Consider the following 18,879-nt stretch of genomic DNA (forward strand, 5'->3'; position numbering starts at 1 on the left):
CGCTTGCTGGCTACAGCCAGTACCTCAGCCATGAGGCTGGAAAGCTAAGGAATGGACTGGATCTAGCTGGCAAAGCCACGGCTTTAATCCTACTGATATTGCTTGGTAAACTAAAGACTCATGTGGTCAGAAAAACAGAGAGAGCCGGGCGGTGGTGGCGCACGCCTTTAATCCCAGCACTTGGGAGGCAGAGGCAGGCGGATCTCTGTGAGTTCGAGGCCAGCCTGGTCTACAAAGGGAGTTCCAGGACAGGCTCCAAAGCTACAGAGAAACCCTGTCTCGAAAAACCAAAAAAAAAAAAAAGAAAGAAAAACAGAGAGAGATACAGTAAAGAGAGCGTCAAAGACAAAGAAAGTTTTTAAATGATTTACAGCGTGTTAAAAATATATGCAGACTAAAAGTTAAAATTCTTAAAGTAAAAAACAAAAAAAGGAAGAGAGTTGTTGTGTGTGGTAGCACACACTTTTAATCCCAGTGCCTAGAAGGCAGAGACAAACAGTTCTCTGTGAGTTCAAGGTGTCTTAGCATACACCTTTAATCCCAATGCCTGGGAGGCAGAGACTGGCGGATCTCTGAGAGTTCAAAGACAGCCTGGTCTACAGAGTTACTTCAGGTCAAAGATACAGAGAGCCTGTCTCAAAAAGCAAAGAGTTAAAAGTAAAAATAAACAAAATAGAGGTTAAAACAAAGCTGCACAAAGATGGAAAATACACAGAGAATTTTGATACTGTATGCTATTATGCTCTCTTTGAATTATTTGAATGCTGAGGAAGGAGCAACAGCTGCTAAAAGGTATTTGTTTATAAATGCTGCTGAACTAATCTAACATAGATATTTTGAATTTGGATCTAAGGATATGATACTTTGGAAAAGAGATTCTTCTTTTGTTTTCACAGAGGATCAGACCTTGTGGATTGCATTTATCCCGATATGGTATGATGGACCACGCCCTCCTGAAGGGTTGTTGTGAACATCTTCAAAAAATTGCTTCGCTCAACTGCCAACTGAGATGAAACTAGCACACAGGTTATACCATGAAAGACCTAATTAATGATGCCCCCATTCAGCAGGAAGCAGTTTGGAGAGAAAAAACTGCGCCCATGTTCCCAAATATGGTTTATAAACGTTCTTTTACATTTAAAGGGGGATATGATATAGGTATGAATAATTTGCATTAGTATAGATTTTGCTTTTAGTATAGATTGAGATTTATGGTCAATTTTGTTATATGTATATGTATTTCTGATATTGATTAAGGTGTTGTGATTGTGTAGTTCATTATTAAAATGTAATGTATAATTAGGAAATATAGGTTGTTGATGGATAATCATAAATAATAGTCAAGTTTGTAGTCATGTTAGTTAATATTTTCTAGATGTGCGTAGATATATTTTAGATAGGCATTCTTCATATTTTTTAAAGATTATAGAATATGGTATTTTAAATGTTTTAATAACTGAGGACTTTTCATGACAACGAGACACTCTGCTCCTGGCAGCACCAATGTACTTCAAGAGGAAGATGGGCATCGAAGAGGCACCTTATGGAGTTTGATAGCCATTTGGGCAAGAAACTGCTCTTGCCTGGACTATTGCATAAACTGGAAACAGAGAACCCGCAGAGAGAGGACTACTGAACTTGTCTAAGGTGAGATGATCTTTTGGGGTTCCTGATTCATGAAAGAGTCTGCGAGACATTCTGCAGGACACAACAGATAGTGACTGAACTGACTTTGAATTTTCCTGCTTTATGGGAATGTCTGCTGGATACCATGGGCCTGAAGGCTGAAGATGGATGCCCCAATGGTACAGAGGAACTTTGGGTGACTGTCCAGGCAGCGAGATGTCTCTGTCATTTCTAGAGTTTTAAAAGTTGCTTTTTTCTTGTTTTCTTAGGTAGTATTGTATCTTTCTGGAGTCTTTGATGGAGTTAAGAATAGTTAGTTATAGTTATAGTTTTCCTTAGTTATGATAAAGATTATTGTAACTTTTACTTGATAACTGTTTTGTTATATGTAATTTTGCTATGTTAAAGTTAAAGCCTTTTTTTTGTTTAAACCGAAAAAGGGGAAATGATGGAGGAAGGTCATTGGCTAATAAAGGAACTGCCTTGGCCCATTTTATTGGTTAGGACATAGGTAGGTGGAGTAAACAGAACAGAATGCCGGGAGGAAGAGGAAGTGAGGTCAGACTCGACAGCTCTGCTCTCGGGAGCAGACGCCTCAGGGAGACGCCATACTCCCAGCTCCCAGGCAGACACACGTCATGAAGCAAGCCGCCAGGTTAGACATGCTGAACCTTTCCCGGTAAGACCGGTGCTCACCGATTATTAGAGATGGGTTGATCGGGATAACAGAATTAGCCAGTAAGGGCTAGGGCTAAAGGGCCAAGCAGTGTTTAAAAGAATACAGTGTCCGTGTAATTATTTCGGGGCATAAGCTAGCCGAGCAGGCAGCCAGGGTGCTGGGGACGCAGCCCCGCCACCCTAATTACTACATAAATTAAATGACATAGGCAAGTAGATAAACAGACGAAAGCGGAACCATTTTATTGCTCTGTAACTTTCAAACTCCCCTGTAGCCTGTTCAAATGTCATATCTTTCCCATTTTCTAATTCTCAGAGAAAAATGTCTTTTCTTTTCCAGTTTGATTTGGCTGCTAGGGTCCTTAAAATCCAGCCCTTCTTTCATTTTCTTCCTCCATTTAGAAAACTGTTAGAATTCTGAGCACCCAAAGCTCTGTTTCTTACTCAAAGCCTGCTCTCACAGGTCATCAGTTTGAAGTCGCATGTCTTCTCAAACATAGGCTCCAAAGCATTGATATTCAATTTATGTTTTTAATGACTCTTATTTTCAGTGTCGCTATTGAAATTCTGCTCTCATAGCTCATAAATGACTGCCTACTTAATAAGCATTCTTTTTTTCCAATTTCATGCAGATTCTTGGGATCTCATTTTTGTTATTTCTTTTGCATCTGGCAGTCAGTTCTCTTTCCTTGAGATTCTGTCTTGGTTTGAGAGATGCTGTGCTCCTGTCTGTCTTCAACCAATAAGCTGAGGCCCTGCCTGCTTGGCTTATTGTTAACTCATCCTTGCGGGTCATTTATGTGAATGAGCTCATGAGTTGTGTCCAGTCTGTACGTTTTGAATTCCTAACCAGAACTTCTAAATGCTTTTCCATGGGATATACTGTCTTGATTTTCTCATTAGCTGTCTAACATTTTCTGCCTGGAGACTTGGGTTCATTCCTTCTTGCTCTGGCTTCCTCTCTAGAACTTGTACATGAATTCAGTTATCAGTTCTTCCCATGTTCTCTCCAGCAGTGAGTTCACCTGTCCCTTTTCCTTACCAGCCCCTTATCTCCTCCAAACTTATGTCTTCCACTTCCCTCTAGTTTAACCAGATCTTGCAGCTCCCATTTGTCTTATTTCTGATCACACGTCCTTGGTCAAGACTTTCCAACAGTTTTGTCCCTGGAATAAATCCAGATGCCTTCACTTAGTATTCAAGAACTTTACAGTCTGAGTCTTCCAGATGTGACCTCTCCCCACTCCACCCCGATCTTTTTTTTAAAAAAAAAATTTACTTATTTATTTATTATGTATACAATATTCTGTCTGTGTGTATGCCTGCAGGCCAGAAGAGGCCACTAGACCCCATTACAGATGGTTGTGAGCCACCATGTGGTTGCTGGGAATTGAACTTAGGACCTTTGGAAGAGCAGGCAATGCTCTTAACCTCTGAGCCATCTCTCCAGCCCCTCCACCCCGATCTTATATCAACCTGTTTCCATAGTTCAGTGGACTCGAGCTGTGGTTCCAGCTTTGAACCTTGTTCTGTGTGCTAGCTGTGTGACTTCTGTCCTGGTTTCTCCATCCGAAACATGAATCATGGGTGTTGTGACAGTAAACAGTGCTTGGAACAATGCCTGGCATGCAGTAAGTGCTATTTAATGCTTCCTTGCACCCATTTACTGAGGCCTACACACCTGGGCCTCCATGTGCTGTAAGTTCTAAGGCCTGGGGAGCATGTGTGAGCTCTGGAGCTCTGGAGCTAAGACTGTATTATGGTATAGGTCACAGTTTGCACACTCTGTCGTGCATTATGAAAGATACAGTCCAGTTCCTCACACAGCTTGTCTTCTCTCTGGTAGAGCACAGGTGCAGCTGCTTCGCTTTCTTCGTTTCTGTAAGTAGCGGTATGGCATATTTTGTATCCCCACACATAGTAGTTGCTCATTTCTTAAGTGAATGTGAAGAACTATGTCTTTTCATTGATCTCTATTAACTCTTCAGCTGCACACACAGAATAGAACATTCCACTTTAAGCTCCCAATAGCAAATGTCATTAAAAGTACAAGTTTTGCCATTGTAATGTGTTACTTTGTTTCTTAGTCTGTTTTACTAAGCATATTCTAGAATATAGGGCCTTCCTGTAATATCAATTGAAAAATATCTTGGAAGTTTTTGTTAAAAGAAATATCCTATGTACACTCATAAGTGGGTATTAGACATAAAGCAAAGGATAACCAGTCTATAGTCCATGATCCTAAGGAAGCTAGGAAACAAGGAGAACCCTAAGAGAGACATACATGGATCCCACTGGGAAGGGGAAACAGACGAGAATTCCTGAGAAAACTGGGAGTTTGTGGGGTGGGGGGGAGAGGAAGGAGGGTGGAAGGGGAGGGAGATGGGAGAAGGGGAGGGAGGTGGAGAATATGAGGGAATGGGATGCTCAAGAAGAGGGAAGGACAGGGAAGGAGAGAAAGGAAAGAGATGTCTTGATAGAGGGAACCATTATGGGACTAGCAAGAAACATGGCACTAGGGAAATTCCCAGGAATCCACAAGGATGACCCCAGCTAAGACTCCAAGCAACAGGGGAGAAGTTGCCTAAACTGGTCTTCACCTATAATTAGATTAATGACTGCCTTCATTGTCATCATAGAACCTTCATCTAGCAACTGACGGAAGCAGATAGAGATCCACAGCAAAGCACTGGGCCAAAAGAGGGAAGGGTGATAACATGAGCAAAAGGGTCAAGACCATGATGAGGATACTCACAGAGACATCTGACTGAGCTAGTATGAGCTCATTGGCTCTGGACTGATAGCGAGGGAACCTGCATAGGACCAAAGTAGGCCCACTGAATGTGGGAGACAGATGTGAGGCTTGGGCAGTCTATGGAGCCACTGGAAGTGGGACCAGAACGTATCCCTAATGCTTGAACTGGTATCTAGGTGCACATTCTTTTTGGAGGGACACCTTGCTCAGCATAGATATGGGAGAGGGCCTTGGTCCTGACTAGAAGTGATGTGTCAGACTTTGTTAACTACCCATGGCAAGCCTTAACCTTTCTGAGGAGTGGATGGGGGAAGGGTAGGGAATGAGGAGAGGAGGGAGTGGGAACAGGGATAGCTATGTAAAACCAGAAAAGAATGTATTAAAAAATTCGTACATAAAAAAAAATAATTGGAAAATGTAAAAAAAAAAAAAAAGAAAAAGAAAAAGAAATATCCTAGCTAGGCAGCAGTGGCACACACCTTTAATCCCAGCACTCAGGAGGCAGAGACAGGTGATCTCTGAGTCTGAGGCCAGCCTGGTCTACAGGGCAAGTTCTAGGCCAGCCAGAGCTACACAGAGAAACCCTGTCTCGAAAAACCAAACCAAACAAAAAAAAGTTGGGAGGTGGAGGGGGGAGTCATCCTAGAGCATGCTTTCAAAGGGACCATACCTTCACATTTCTATCTTCTTCCAAACGTGATTTAAAACATTTTTAATGTCATCTGTGCTGACGCACACCCCTTAATCCTGTCACTTGGGTGGCGGAGGCAGTTGAGTCTTGTCCCTGGACAACCAGAGCTATATTGTGGGACCCTGCCTCAAGAAAAAGAAAACAAAAATTCCAGGCACTCGTCTAAGGTTTAGATTCATAACTTAGTTTTTCCTTCTCTTCAAAGAACTGTACATATCCAAAGTTGGTAGCTAAAAGGTACTTTTTTCTAAGTAATAAAGTATCTTTCCTTTAGTGATGCTTGCTGTTTATCTGGCCATCACCAGAAAAGCAGAAAATGGGCAGATGTCTTACTAACAGACCCCAGTGCTATCAGTCCCTAGTTTACATCTCCCATACGATGAGCCTTGGCAGGCTATCTTAAGAATTATTTTACTTAGGTAGAGTTTGGTCAGGATGGAGTAATAATCTTCTCTTTCTAAATAACAAGGCCAGCACACGCATTTTTAAATAATGATCAAGATTTTTTTTTATTCATTAAGTTTCAGTATCATTACAGAAAATGTTATGGTACAGAGTTGTTTAACATTATTTGTTTTTGCTCTTGATTTCCACATGAATGCTGGTAACACTAATATCTGTACAAGATCAGTCTTTGATTTTATTTTATTTGTGTTCTGTACAATTTTAAATGTGTTGGTTAAAAAGGCTGTCAGCACTTAAGGAAGCATTTTCCCCCAGTTTGTTTGTTCAAATAAAAAGTATCCAGTTACCGCCTGCAAGTGCGGTGCCAGAGGCTGCTAGGGTGAGAGCGTCCCCGGGTGCTCAGCAGGGACGGTTCTCGCGGCAGGGCGGGCCTCTGCGCAGTCACTCCTTTTTTGGCACAGTGCACATAAACACGAGATACATGATAAAGAACAAGCAGAAGCTCTCTGTAAAGCAGTTATGAAGCATACTAAGAAGGGAAACCCCAGTGTTGCCTACACTAGTATAAATAAGCAGACAGCCTTGATTAAGAGCATAAGTAGTTGTATTTAAAGATGAGAAAACACAAGTTCTGCAGGCACCTACCGCTGTCTACTAAAAGCTATCGCTATCAGACCTAGCATTGAACACACAAAGCAATTTGCAAGAAAGGAAAATTTTGCTTTGATATAATCAGAATAGAATTGTCTGTTAAGATTTATTCTTAGGTGTGTTTTTTCTTTAAAAGGTATTTAAGTTCATCTGAAATATAGTTCAAGATGTTGACTATACAGATCAACTTTTATCCAGATCAGAAAAACTAGCTGTGCCGTTGCATATTACAGGATACAGTCAATGATATGTGGACATGCATCAAAGCTTTCTCCTGTTGGTGACCATCATAGCCGTCCAATGACCATGACATCCACCACCTCGCCCTTGTGGAGTTCCACGTACTGCTCTGTCTTTGGAGGTAGCATCAATAATCCATTGGCGCTGCGCATGCTCATCAGACGACTGCTCATCTGATTACCTGGAATGAAATACTCTAATTACTGCAGCACAGACATCAGGAAGTACACGTGGAGAGGCCAACAAATGGAGTGCAGGGCTCCAAGGAGAGAGATGATCAGTCTTCCCAGTACCTTTTCCAGGTGAAATGTATGTTCTAGATCCTTTACCTTCTCAGCAAAACTTTAAAAACAAATATTAGATGTTTTTATTGAATAAAATAGTTGTTTATAGCCACTCAAAATGACACAGAAATTCTCACATCAGGGTAAATTTGTATTTGCATAAAAATAAATCCTTTTAGAAACTTAAGGACAGCAATGACAGCAGCTACCATTTAGGTGCTTTATGGTCATTTTATGAACTCTCTTATTTAACTCTTACAAGATGCCAAAGGTCGCAGGTACGCTGCCTAAGGTCCTGCTAATTAGGCTGGTGGCCAACTTGCATGCAGACCTCTGTGATGACAAAGGCTTGTGAATCACTCTTGTCTGCAGCTGATAAAGGGCCTCTGTTTAAAGGTAACAGTTTCTGTGGGGCTGCATCAAAACTTGGGCAAAATACGACTAGAAAAGATGGGGACAAAGGTTGAAAGTTGAGAGTGCTATGCTTCAGAGTTATCAACATGGATTTATCCTTAAAATTTATCAGTGCCTAGGGTATAATAGGGTCCACAAATATCAGATTATAAATTTGATTTTTCCCTCACATTTCAGGATAACAGCTACTGTGTTCTCCTTTCCTGTCCACCAGTCATGTTCAGAGGGCTGCTAGACCAAATAGATCAAAATCTGTAATTCTACTTGTATATTTCAAATGTTTATCTAGAAAACATGGCTCAGTGAAATAGGGAAACAATGTATAAGAATAACTTATTTCATCTAACCTTTCAAAAAGAGAAGTGTAGAACAATTATTCATTTTATTATCGCCAAGGAAAAGACATGATTGGCATAGCTGTTATTTGTGGTTTGTTTTTCAGAATGAGTGCACAGGCATCCCTGGGTGTTCAGGTGTGAATGACTGACCTGTACTCTGGGCCCAGGGCAGTGGTTCTTGGTGATGCCAAGTCAGTATACACCGGTGGTACTCTGGGCGCGGGTCCAGTTTTACGTCACATGACAACTATAGCATAAAGAGGCAAAGAAATTTAATTTGGTCACCTAATCATTTTTCAGAATTACAGAGAATACAGTGAGCCTGGATAGATAATATCCTTGTTTTTCTACATTGCTGTCATTTCCATCTTGTTTTCAATCCAGGAAGCTTAGAGGTTGATTGCTATTGTAAAGAAAGAATGCAAGAAGACGGTGTTCATAATGCGGGAAAGGACAGATTGTATGGGTTGAAGTGATCCTGGACCGAGGAAATGAGAAATGGAAGCAGTATCTTAATATTGAGAGGAAAAGCAGTAGATCTAACCAACAAATTCAACACCCATCCATCCATCCATCCATCCATCCATCCATCCATCAATATTCATTGTAGATTTAGTATGTGGTAGGAATTCCTCACCTACCCATTTATAGGACAATTTTCAATATACAAGGAAAAGACTTTTTTTTTTTTACTTTTATCTGCATTTATTTAATGTTGAATTTATTCCCGTGCCATAAGTTTTTGTTTCTTCAGTTTCTTCCGGGATATCTTTTTCTTCTGTGCAACCTCCTCTTCTGGCTTCGGAACAATCTGTTCCTTTTCAGTGAGGATCATCTCGATGTGGCAGGGGGAGCTCATGTATGGGTTAATCCGGCCATGAGCTCTGTAAGTTCGTCGGCGCATCTTAGGTGCTTTGTTCACCTGGATATGCTCAATGACCAGGGAGTCCACATCTAAACCCTTCAGTTCAGCATTGCTCTCTGCATTTTTCAGCATGTGTAGCAAAAATTCTGCACTCTTTTTTGGCCACCGACCCTGTGTCCAGCCCCACTGTTTGGCCTGGGCGCACCTACCGACTCCACCATTGTACCGTCGGAATGGCACACACTGCTTCTTCAAAGTGACATCTTTCAGATACTTGGTGGCTTTTCGGATATGCATACCCTTGATGGCCTGGGGCCGTTTCACGGGTGTTCTTAAAGTGAACCCAAAGGTTTGATCCTCTCGATTTGCATGATTTTGTGGGGTTTTCTGGGTCAAGAGAGTAGCGAACCATCTTCACGGGTCACCTGTGGCCGCTTACAGGAAGAGGGAGGAAAAGACTTTTTATGTTGCTTATGTAACCCTTGCTGGTAGCATAGCTGCCTATTGCTCCTAAATTAATTTGTGCTTTTCTCTTAATTTCTCTGTCTCTGTGTTCTCCAGTGCTAAATTGCAGGAACCGCTTACATGGCTGTTTTGCGGCCAGTTTTAAGGAAGAGATAGTAGATATTAAAATGAAATAAATGTGAGGATTCCTGAGAGCTTTGCAGTATTGGATAAACCATGTGTCTCTTACAGCAATGTGGATTTCCCCTGCTTCCTCAGCTCAGCAACTGTGAAGACAGTAAATTCTCCATTACTGGGTTGACTGTGTAAATCTATTAGAACTTTGACTTTTTGATCTGATCATAAATCTGTTCATACTTGCTTTCCTTCCTGTCCTCCTTTCTTCCTTCCTCTCCCTCCATCTCTGTTTCTGACTATGCTAACAATTCTAAGAGTATTTCCTTGTGATCCTGAAAGGAAGCTTTACTTGGGGGTGGGATGATTTGGTAGACAGAACACTATGCCCTGCTAATTGATTTTAAATGATTTTAGGGAAAGATGCTCTTATCTTCTTTCATTCACAGATTCCCAGTAATAGAAGTATAAATGTTAAGGCTGACGATGGCCTAGATTTTCAAAAACATTTTAATTTTATGTATATGTGTCCGTGTGCACATGCAAATGCCACAGCTACATGTTGGTGTCAGAGGACAGCGTTCAGGAAGTCAGTTTTTTCCACCATGTGGGTGTCCCAGGGATTGGACTCTGGATGTCAGGCTTGGCAGCACGTGCCTTTATCTGCTGAGCCATCCTGTCAGTTGTCTTAGACGTTTTTATATTGTGTATCTGGAATAATATTTTATTACTATTTCTTCTTTTGTGTTTTAGTTATTTATTTTTAAAAATAACATATTTTTATTTCATGTATATTTGTTTTTTGTCTGTGTGAAAGTGTTGATCCCCTGAACTGGAGGTCCAGGCAGTTATGAGTTGCTGGGAATTGAAGAACATGTCCTCTGGAAGAACAGCCAATGCTCTTAACCACTGACTCATCTCTTCAGACCCTCTTCTGTGTTTCACATTCTTCTGGTAAACTAAGCAAAGAATTGTGTCATATGTAAATTACTTTAAAACTTTTGAAAAGTAATAGCTTGGTTCTATAGGCTATGATGTCAAGAAAGTCATTAGTAACACAGAAAATGTATACTTGGTTGAGTAGTAATTTAGTAGTAAATTAGTAGTGTGGCTAGAGAAAGGGACTCTTATTATAGTTATAGCCCTTGTCTGACTAATGCTGTGTTGAACAGTACTTTCGCCTTCTCCTGAAGTGCCATAGTCTTTTAGTCCTTTGCCCTTTTTGAATTTTTTGAAGAGCAAGCACATACAAAGGAGCAGGTTTACGTCTAGTGTGTGGTGCAGGCTGTTTGCTGTTTGCTGACTGGTTCTTAGGGCCCACTAGATGTTTGCAGACTTGATCTCTGCATTCTTTTAAGTGCTTTTAAACTTTAAGACACTGTATTTATTTTTAGGTGTATGGGTTTTTTGCCGGTATATGTCTGTATGCCATTGCATGTACATTGCCTGAGGAGAAGGCCAGAAGAGGGGTCAGATCCCTAGGACTGGAGTTATACACAGTTGTGGGAATTGAACCTAGGTCCTATTATAGAACAGCCATTATTTTTTACTTCTGAGCCATCTCTCTTTATGTTGGACGGAAATATAAGTAAATTTTTTTCTCCCACATTTCATCACAAAGGAGAGACTATTAATACATTTATGAGAAAATGAATATGAAATTCTAGGTATCTGTTTTAGGCCGTTAGTAATTGTTTTTACTAAGCTTCCATTTTTGTTTCTGGTCATTAGGAAACATTACCCTGGCTTTGATGATGGTTGGCCGAGGATCCAAGATACCCTGCATCTTTCTCAGTGCAGGTACAACAAAGAGGTTGCAGGTGACCACAGCTGATACAGGATTCCCTGAAAGTCAATCAAACAGTTATTTATATTACATCACATAAATCTGTCAGGTAATTATATCTGTGTATATGGTCAGCTGTGATAGAACGTGACAGAAGTGACCAGTCATTAGTCTATTCTTCTTCTGAATCCAACAGAATGATAGAATAGAGGGACACTTAACCACATGCTGCCAAGGGTAAGACCCGAACCTTTTGGTTTTCCATGAAATACAAAGAGGTCTGATACTCAGCTTTTAGACACCATTTCTGCTTTCCTGAGAGCCTTGCACTAAAAGCCATTGCTAACCTTGGTGTATAAGCATTTGTGTGTGCACAGAAGGTTGTGGGTGAAGAGGTAGACATTGAACCCTAAGCTGCTTTCATATAAAGCACACATACCCTCCTACTGCGTACTTACTCAATTTTAATAAATTAAAAATCTTTTAATATAGCTTCTGTTATTTTTAAAGTATTTCTATTGTAGCAATATGATACAAGTAAAAGAAAATATAGACATGAAACTTTATGTATAACTATTTTTATTCAGACATATCTTTAAATTTAAAATATGGTACCAAACAACTCAAGCTGTAAAAGATTCAAGATGAATAAGATTATGGTGTGAACTGCACCTTCAACTCCCACTAGGAAGCTCAGTTCTCAGTGTATCTGAGGAACAGGGCCATGGTGACAAAACCTCAGAGAGGACATAAGATTGGCCCAACGTAGAGCTGGTGTCCTTGTAGAAAACAGAAGGGGTGGCAGAAGTATGTGTGTCAGAGGCAAGGCCATGGGGCTCAGAAGGCAGCTGACTGCAGAGCAGAGAGACATCAGAGATCAGCAGTGGCCTTAGAATTGAGAAACAAGTTCCCATATTTCCACTGTCCACCCTGGGGTCCACTTATGGCAGTGGAACAGCTGGAGTGGACTATGGCAATATCAGGGATCCATCACTCCTCCCCAGGAGAAGGACTTCTAGATGTGCCTTGCACTTCAAAAGGAAGGGTGGCTATGAAAGAACAATCTACAAAGAAAAGATTTTTGTTGTTTGTGTGGTGTCCTTAGCTAAAGCCCAGTTTGTACTCAAGCTAGACAACACTGCAAGCCCCAAATGTTATTTTGTTTTGATACAGTCTCTGAGCATTCAGGCTGCCCTTGCATTTAAGGCAAACTCAGCCTCCCAGATGCAGGGATTACACTACCAACTCTTATGAATTTGACTAAACTCACCCACAAAACTTCATTTTTCTCTTCAGTAAAGATGACATGACTCTTCAGGTCCATTTTAGTTCTAAAACCCATTTCTATTATACGGTTGTATGTGATGATGTTGGTTGGCATTGGTAGTGGGGAACCAGCTGTTCCTTTTCCTTAAGTGCTGCTAATTCTGTCCTCAAAGTAACAGACAAGGGCCAGGCTATCCAGTTACCAGATAAAACCGCACCTTCAGTTTTCTTATACCAGGAGCTAAGGAGGGATTTTTACCCTTGATCAGCATATTTACACTAATTGGGATGAATGAGGACATTTTCATGCATACATTTTATGTTTGGTTTTCCCTCATTACTGTCCTCTTCTCTCCCTCCCCATTACTGGTGTTTCCCTTCATCTTGAAAAAAAGCATCTCTTCTTTAAAGTCTTTCATTTTTAAAATCTGGATTCTGCATATAGAGAAAATAGTATTTGGGATTAAAGGCATGTACCACCACCATCCAGCGAAAATGTAAATTTATAGACCTTTAGAATACAACAAGAATACCTCTGAGGAGGATATTTATAGATATAAGTGCATATATATACATATATATATATATATATATATATATATCAAAGTGTTCTTAAAGAACTTAGTATTTATCAATGCCTTAGGATAAGAACAAACCAGACCCAGAATCAAGACTAAAAAAAAATACAAAGAAAGAATCCATTTTTTAAAAAAACCGATACTTCAATAATACAAATATAGTTTTCAAACTCTTAGCCAACTAACCAGAAAATAAGAAAATCCAAAATAATAAAATTGTGAATGAAAGCAGTTCCTAGTTAAGTTTGGAGGACCACTGAGGAATGGGGAAGACTTGCATTCTAGTGACTGTCTACCTAGATACATACAGAAAAGGCCTCTAACAAAGACTCAGACATTGTGAGAAAAGCCATGAGGAAACTAGGAAGAAGGACAATAAGCCAGTATGTGGCAAATTTATAACCAACATTAAGTAAAAGGGATAAAGCTAAAAGTATGTCCTTAACTCCAGAATGAGGCAAGGTGTCCACTCTTACTCATTGTAGTGCGTAGAAATCTTAGCTAGAACAGAGGCAAGCGAGAAGAAGAAAAGTGCAGACTGGAAAGATGGAATCAAATTATCTTGTTTTATAGATGATATGATCCTAAGGATCCACCTGAAAACCCCTAGACCTGGTAAATTCAGCAAAGTAGGATACAAAGTTCTATACTTTCTATGTACTGTAATGAATGTGCTGGGAAAGAAATCAGAAGGAAAAAAAGCATTCACAATTGCTTCCAAAGATAAAAATTAGTAAATTGTGACTGTTTCTGCACAGTAGTTATGACAATGAATAACATTTCTTTGTTGTTATCTATCTTATCTAAGTTTTTATAAAGAGGGTTTAATTTTATTCTTTTTTTCATTTTGGTTTTTCAAGACAAGGTTTCTCTGTTTAGATCTGGCCATCCTAGAACTTGCTCTGTAGACCAGGCTGTCCTCAAACTCACAGAGATCACCTGTTTCCTGAGTGCTGGGATTAAAGGCATATGCCACCACTGCCTGGCTCAAAGGTTTAATTTTTAATTTAATTCATTTTTATTTATTTTATTGTGTGTATGTGCCATAACACACATGTGAAGGTCACAGGCCAACTTGTAAAAGTTGGTTCTCTCTCTACTATATGTGTCCAAGGCTTTGAATTCAGGTTTGCAGCCTTGGTTGCAGGTGCCTTAATGCACTGAGCCATTTTGACAGTCCCAATTTCCATGTTTTTACAGTGAACATGTAATTTTAAAAAGTTAAAAATTATAATATGTAAAACTCTTACATTGGCTATAACTCATTAAGATTGGTGAAAATCTTTAAGTATATGGTCTTCAAGAAAGCAGAAATACACTCTGGAAACTGAAAGTCCTTATCTGAGGAATACCTTTGCTCTAGGTAGGATCAGGACATGTGAGTTGTTGCTGCCCTCTTTTGGTTCATCCAGGAGCAATGGAAGGTGTTTCAAATAGAAACAGTGATTTGAAGAGAGCTTTTAATTTTGTAGTTTCTGTGGAACATTCATATATCATCAAGAATGGGTTTCCACAATAGTGACCATTGTTCTAGTATCAAACAGTTTAATCCATATGTTAAATTGTGCATATGGATAAAGCAGTCTCTTTCAGTAGACAGAATGAAGCTAGGAAGAAGAGCTCATTTTTTTATAGAATAGTTTTCAGAGTATCTGAGGGAATATTAGAGGTCTTAGGTTTAGCTGTATGCCACAGATATTTAAGGTTGCTTTACTTATATTTCGTCTTAGTATTTTCTGAATGACACAAGTCTATTTTTTTAATATTTATTTATTTATTTATTTATTTATTTATTTATTTATTATGTATACAATATTCTTTCTGTGTGTATGCCTGAAGGCCAGAAGAGGGCACCAGACCTCATTACAGATGGTTGTGAGCCACCATGTGGTTGCTGGGAATTGAACTCAGGACCTTTGGAAGAGCAGGCAATGCTCTTAACCGCTGAGCCATCTCTCCAGCCCCGACACAAGTCTATTTTTATGCTTATGGAATGAATAGGGTTTAAAACATTAAGATTTAAAATTCTTCTGCCTGTTTCTTTTCTTTTAATAATTCTAGGATCCACTTAATATAAAAAGCAAATAAATTGTCAAATCCCGTAAGATTTGTGAGTCTGAAAGGATAAGTAGTTACTTTTCTTAAGAATTGGTGTTAACAAAATGGGGATTTGAGCAGAATTATTACAGGATTTTAATTTTTAAGACTAGGTCTTTATAGCCAAGGCTGGTCTTGAACCTGTGGTGATCCTCCTGCCTCAGCCTCACCAGAGTTGGAATTATAATTAAAGGATAGTTTAAAAAAAAATAACAAGTAGATACGTAAAGTTCTAAACTGCTTTAAAATTGATCAAGATTCACAAAGACTTAAGATGCATGGCTGCAAGTAATAAAAACCGAATTAACAAATTCTTAGAAACTGGACTACCTTGGTTTTCTACAGTCTGAACATTCAAGTTTCTGCTTGAATGGGAGTTAGGGGGTAATGCTGATGTCAGACAGGTGACATGTGAACGCAGGCTGAGGCATACCAGGATCAGCAGCTCTGCCTCCTTTCCCTAATCACCAAGACCAGAAGCACAGTTGTCCTTGTTTGCATACACATAAGATCATGCTATGTAGCCCAGGCTGGCCTCATTTCATGATATTCCTGTCTCAGCCACCTGAGTGCTGAGATTACAGATATGTATTGCCATGCCTGGCTATATGTGATCTAGAACTTTCATGTTTGGTACTACGTCTAGTTGTGAGATCTAATTAGAATGTATATATGTATATATCCCTTATATTTGGATATCATCTTAGCTAGGACTGTGTCCTGGAAGAACATTCTGGTTGGACTAGGTGTTAGTCCTGTTTTATAGGTGAAGAACTAGCATCAGAAAAGGTAAGTAGTTTGCCAATTAGTAAGACTATTCAGATGATAAATCAAGTGATGTTGACTAGAGACTGGCCATCTGAGAAACCTATTTTTTTTCGTCATTTTTCTAGAAAATGGAGAAAACAATTTTAATGATTCTTACCTGGTAGTGCAAAAATAATTTTTCTTACACCATCAATATCCAAAGTTGCAAATGTTGTTGGCAAGCTAGAAAAAAAAGCGCACTTGTTTGTGATTGCTAAGTAACAGAAAAGGTAAAGCCAGTGCTCTAATTTTCTTACTGAGTGATTCACTTACCATAGGAAACTCTTCTGTTGCCTTTAACCCTTCCTACTTTGAAGTCACTTGCTTTAGGTCATCTGTTTTCAAATATCCAAACTCCCAATTTTCTTTTTTTTTAAAAACTTTATTTTTATGTGCACTGATGTTTTCCCTGCATGTCTGTGTGAGGGTGCCAGATTTCCTAGAACTGGAGTTAGAGGCAGTTGTGAGCTGCCATGTGGGTGCTGGGAATTGAAGCTGGGTCCTCTGGAAGAGCAGTCAGTGGTCTTAACTGCTGAGCTATCTCTCCAACTCCACTCCCAATTTTCTTTACCTTAAATTTTCCCCCCTTCTCAGTGCCATAGGTACATATTCCAAATTCTGATGTTTTCAAATGCCCCCATCCCTCTACTCAATGATGTTTATAGTATTTTAGTTAGAGATTTTGTTGGCAGCAAGTGCCTTTACCTCACTGGCTTCTTAGATTGATCTTTATAAACAGATCATTCAGCCAGGCAGTGGTGGCTCACAACTTTAAGCCCTGCACTTAGGAGGCAGAGGCAAGTGAATCTTTGAGTTCAAGGCCAGCCTGTGTAACATGAATGGGCCTGGCTTGTTTGCTGGGGTTTTTGTCCCACCCGGTACCCCACAACTGTTTAGCCCCAAAGAAAATCACACACAGGTCTCCATAAATTATAAGCTGATTGGCCCATTAGCTCTAGCCTCTCACTGGCTAACTCTCACATCTTGATTAACCCATTTTTCTGATCTATGTTAGCCATGTGGATCACTACCTTTTTTAAGTGGGACAGATCACATCCTGCTGCTTCGGTGGTCTGGGCAGGAGTGGGAGGAATCAACTTCCTCCTTCCCAGAATTCTCCTGTTCTCATTACATCATTTCTACTTCCTGTCTGGTTTTCCCGCCTATATTTCCTGCCTGCCCAATCAGCAGGACAGAATCAGAATACAGACAATTCTCCTGTACCAAGCCTGGTCTACAAAGTGAGTTCCAGGATAGCCAGACCCTGTCTCAAAAGACCAAAACCAAAAAACCACAAAGCAAACTAAACCAAATAAACCCAACCAACCAACCAACCAACCAACCAACCAAACAAACAAACAAACAAAAAATAACAAAAAAATCCAGCTCATTTGCTCATTACACTATACTACGATATAGTAGCAGTAGCAATTCTGGAAGAGTTATAGCTGCATTAATCTGTTATAATACAGTGATGTCAGATTCGGATCATAAGAACACTGGGCTGTTCTATAAAGTGTAATTTCAAGTTGCTGTGTTCCTGTGCTTCTCACTTAAGTTATTCCATACTTGTAGGGTTGTACCATCAATAATACCAGCATCAATTACTATTATTCAAAGTTAATATTTATGCATCACACTCATTTTATATAAGTCTCACTGCAACAGCAAAAGATGACATTTGTCATAGTATCTGGTAGATGTGAAAGCTGAATCTAGGAGATATTAAAAATTTGGCTCAATCTTACTTAGCTACTAAGATTTTGTAAAAATAAATATTTTGAACCAAGGTCATTTTAACTTTAAGATTCATATTGGAAAAAGTCAGCATAGGATAATCTATAATAGAGTTAGTACTTGGACTTTAGGACTTCTGTTTTTTCTTACTCCCTGATTCTTTGCTATGTAATAGAACAAGGTTAGATTATAGGTAGGCAACTCAGCAATGATTATTACTGTTTGACAAAAGTAAGATCCCATAAACATTTCTGAGAACAACTACACTTGCTATAGATGACCCATGGCAGAGCTTGGCAATATTTGACTAAGTATTTTTTCTTTATATTTTTAAGATCTCTCTCTCCCCCTGTCTCCCTCCATCCTTTCCTCCCTCCTCCTCTTCTCCGCCCAGTGTGTGTGTGTGTGTGTGTGTGTGTGTGTGTGTGTGTGCATATGGAGGTCAGAGGTTGGCAGTAAGAGTCTTCTTCTATGCTCTTCACCTACTTTTTGAGGCAGGCTCTCACTAACCTGTAGCTCAGTGACTGGCATCCTCCTGTCTGCTTCCTGCCAATGTTTGATGTGGTATTGAAATCTCAGCTCAGGTCACCATTCTGCGTGGCAAGCAGTTCACTGACTGAGCCATCTCCCCAGTTGCCTGAGTATCTTTTTCTTTAAAATCAAAGATATAATTGTCATAATTGTATCTGGAAAGTGCTGTCTGTGGAAAGGGCAAAGCTAACTTATTTGATTTTCTGTTTCTTTTTGTTCCACCAGCAAGTAGAACAAACTACTTCTAAATTCTTTTTACATTTAGCTACGTGTAGGATTCTGGCCAGTTAAAGGAAGACAAATTTTTTCAAACCACTCTTTAATAGCAAAGTAGCGTATATAAAGGGAATATCAAGTATAATGGCACTTTAAATAAATTTTCTTTACATCCTAAAGATGTAATTTCTTCCAAGGTACTCACTTAAAAATGATTGTACTTATAACAGAACACTTTAACCTCAGGCATTACTATCACAAGGGTCTGGCTGCTGGAAGTGTGTTAGCTCTGTAAAGCCATTTTCTTGGAATCTAACACATACTGATTATTCTGA

At 39.6% G+C, this 18,879-nt stretch overlaps 1 protein-coding gene and 1 pseudogene across 15 annotated transcripts in view; both read right to left on the reverse strand.

The window, feature by feature from the left end:
• Nucleotides 1-6,242: 6,242 nt before the first annotated feature.
• Nucleotides 6,243-18,879, reverse strand: part of Gphn (gephyrin) — a 343,860-nt gene continuing 331,223 nt past the window's right edge. For all 15 annotated transcript variants that reach the window (XM_041658068.1, XM_041658063.1, XM_041658065.1 and 12 more), the window contains 4 exons: nucleotides 16,179-16,243; nucleotides 11,268-11,371; nucleotides 8,233-8,329; nucleotides 6,243-7,227 (listed from right to left, as the gene is read on the reverse strand). In XM_041658068.1, coding sequence (XP_041514002.1) covers nucleotides 7,094-7,227; nucleotides 8,233-8,329; nucleotides 11,268-11,371; nucleotides 16,179-16,243 — 400 coding nt within the window. In that variant the 3' untranslated portion in view covers nucleotides 6,243-7,093. The remainder of the gene's footprint in view (nucleotides 7,228-8,232; nucleotides 8,330-11,267; nucleotides 11,372-16,178; nucleotides 16,244-18,879) is intronic.
• On the reverse strand, nucleotides 8,377-10,125 carry LOC121452187 (annotated as a pseudogene).

Source organism: Microtus oregoni, unplaced genomic scaffold (genome assembly GCF_018167655.1).
Source record: "Microtus oregoni isolate MIOR12 unplaced genomic scaffold, Mior012 000009F_ref0000495, whole genome shotgun sequence".
NCBI lineage: Eukaryota > Metazoa > Chordata > Mammalia > Rodentia > Cricetidae > Microtus > Microtus oregoni.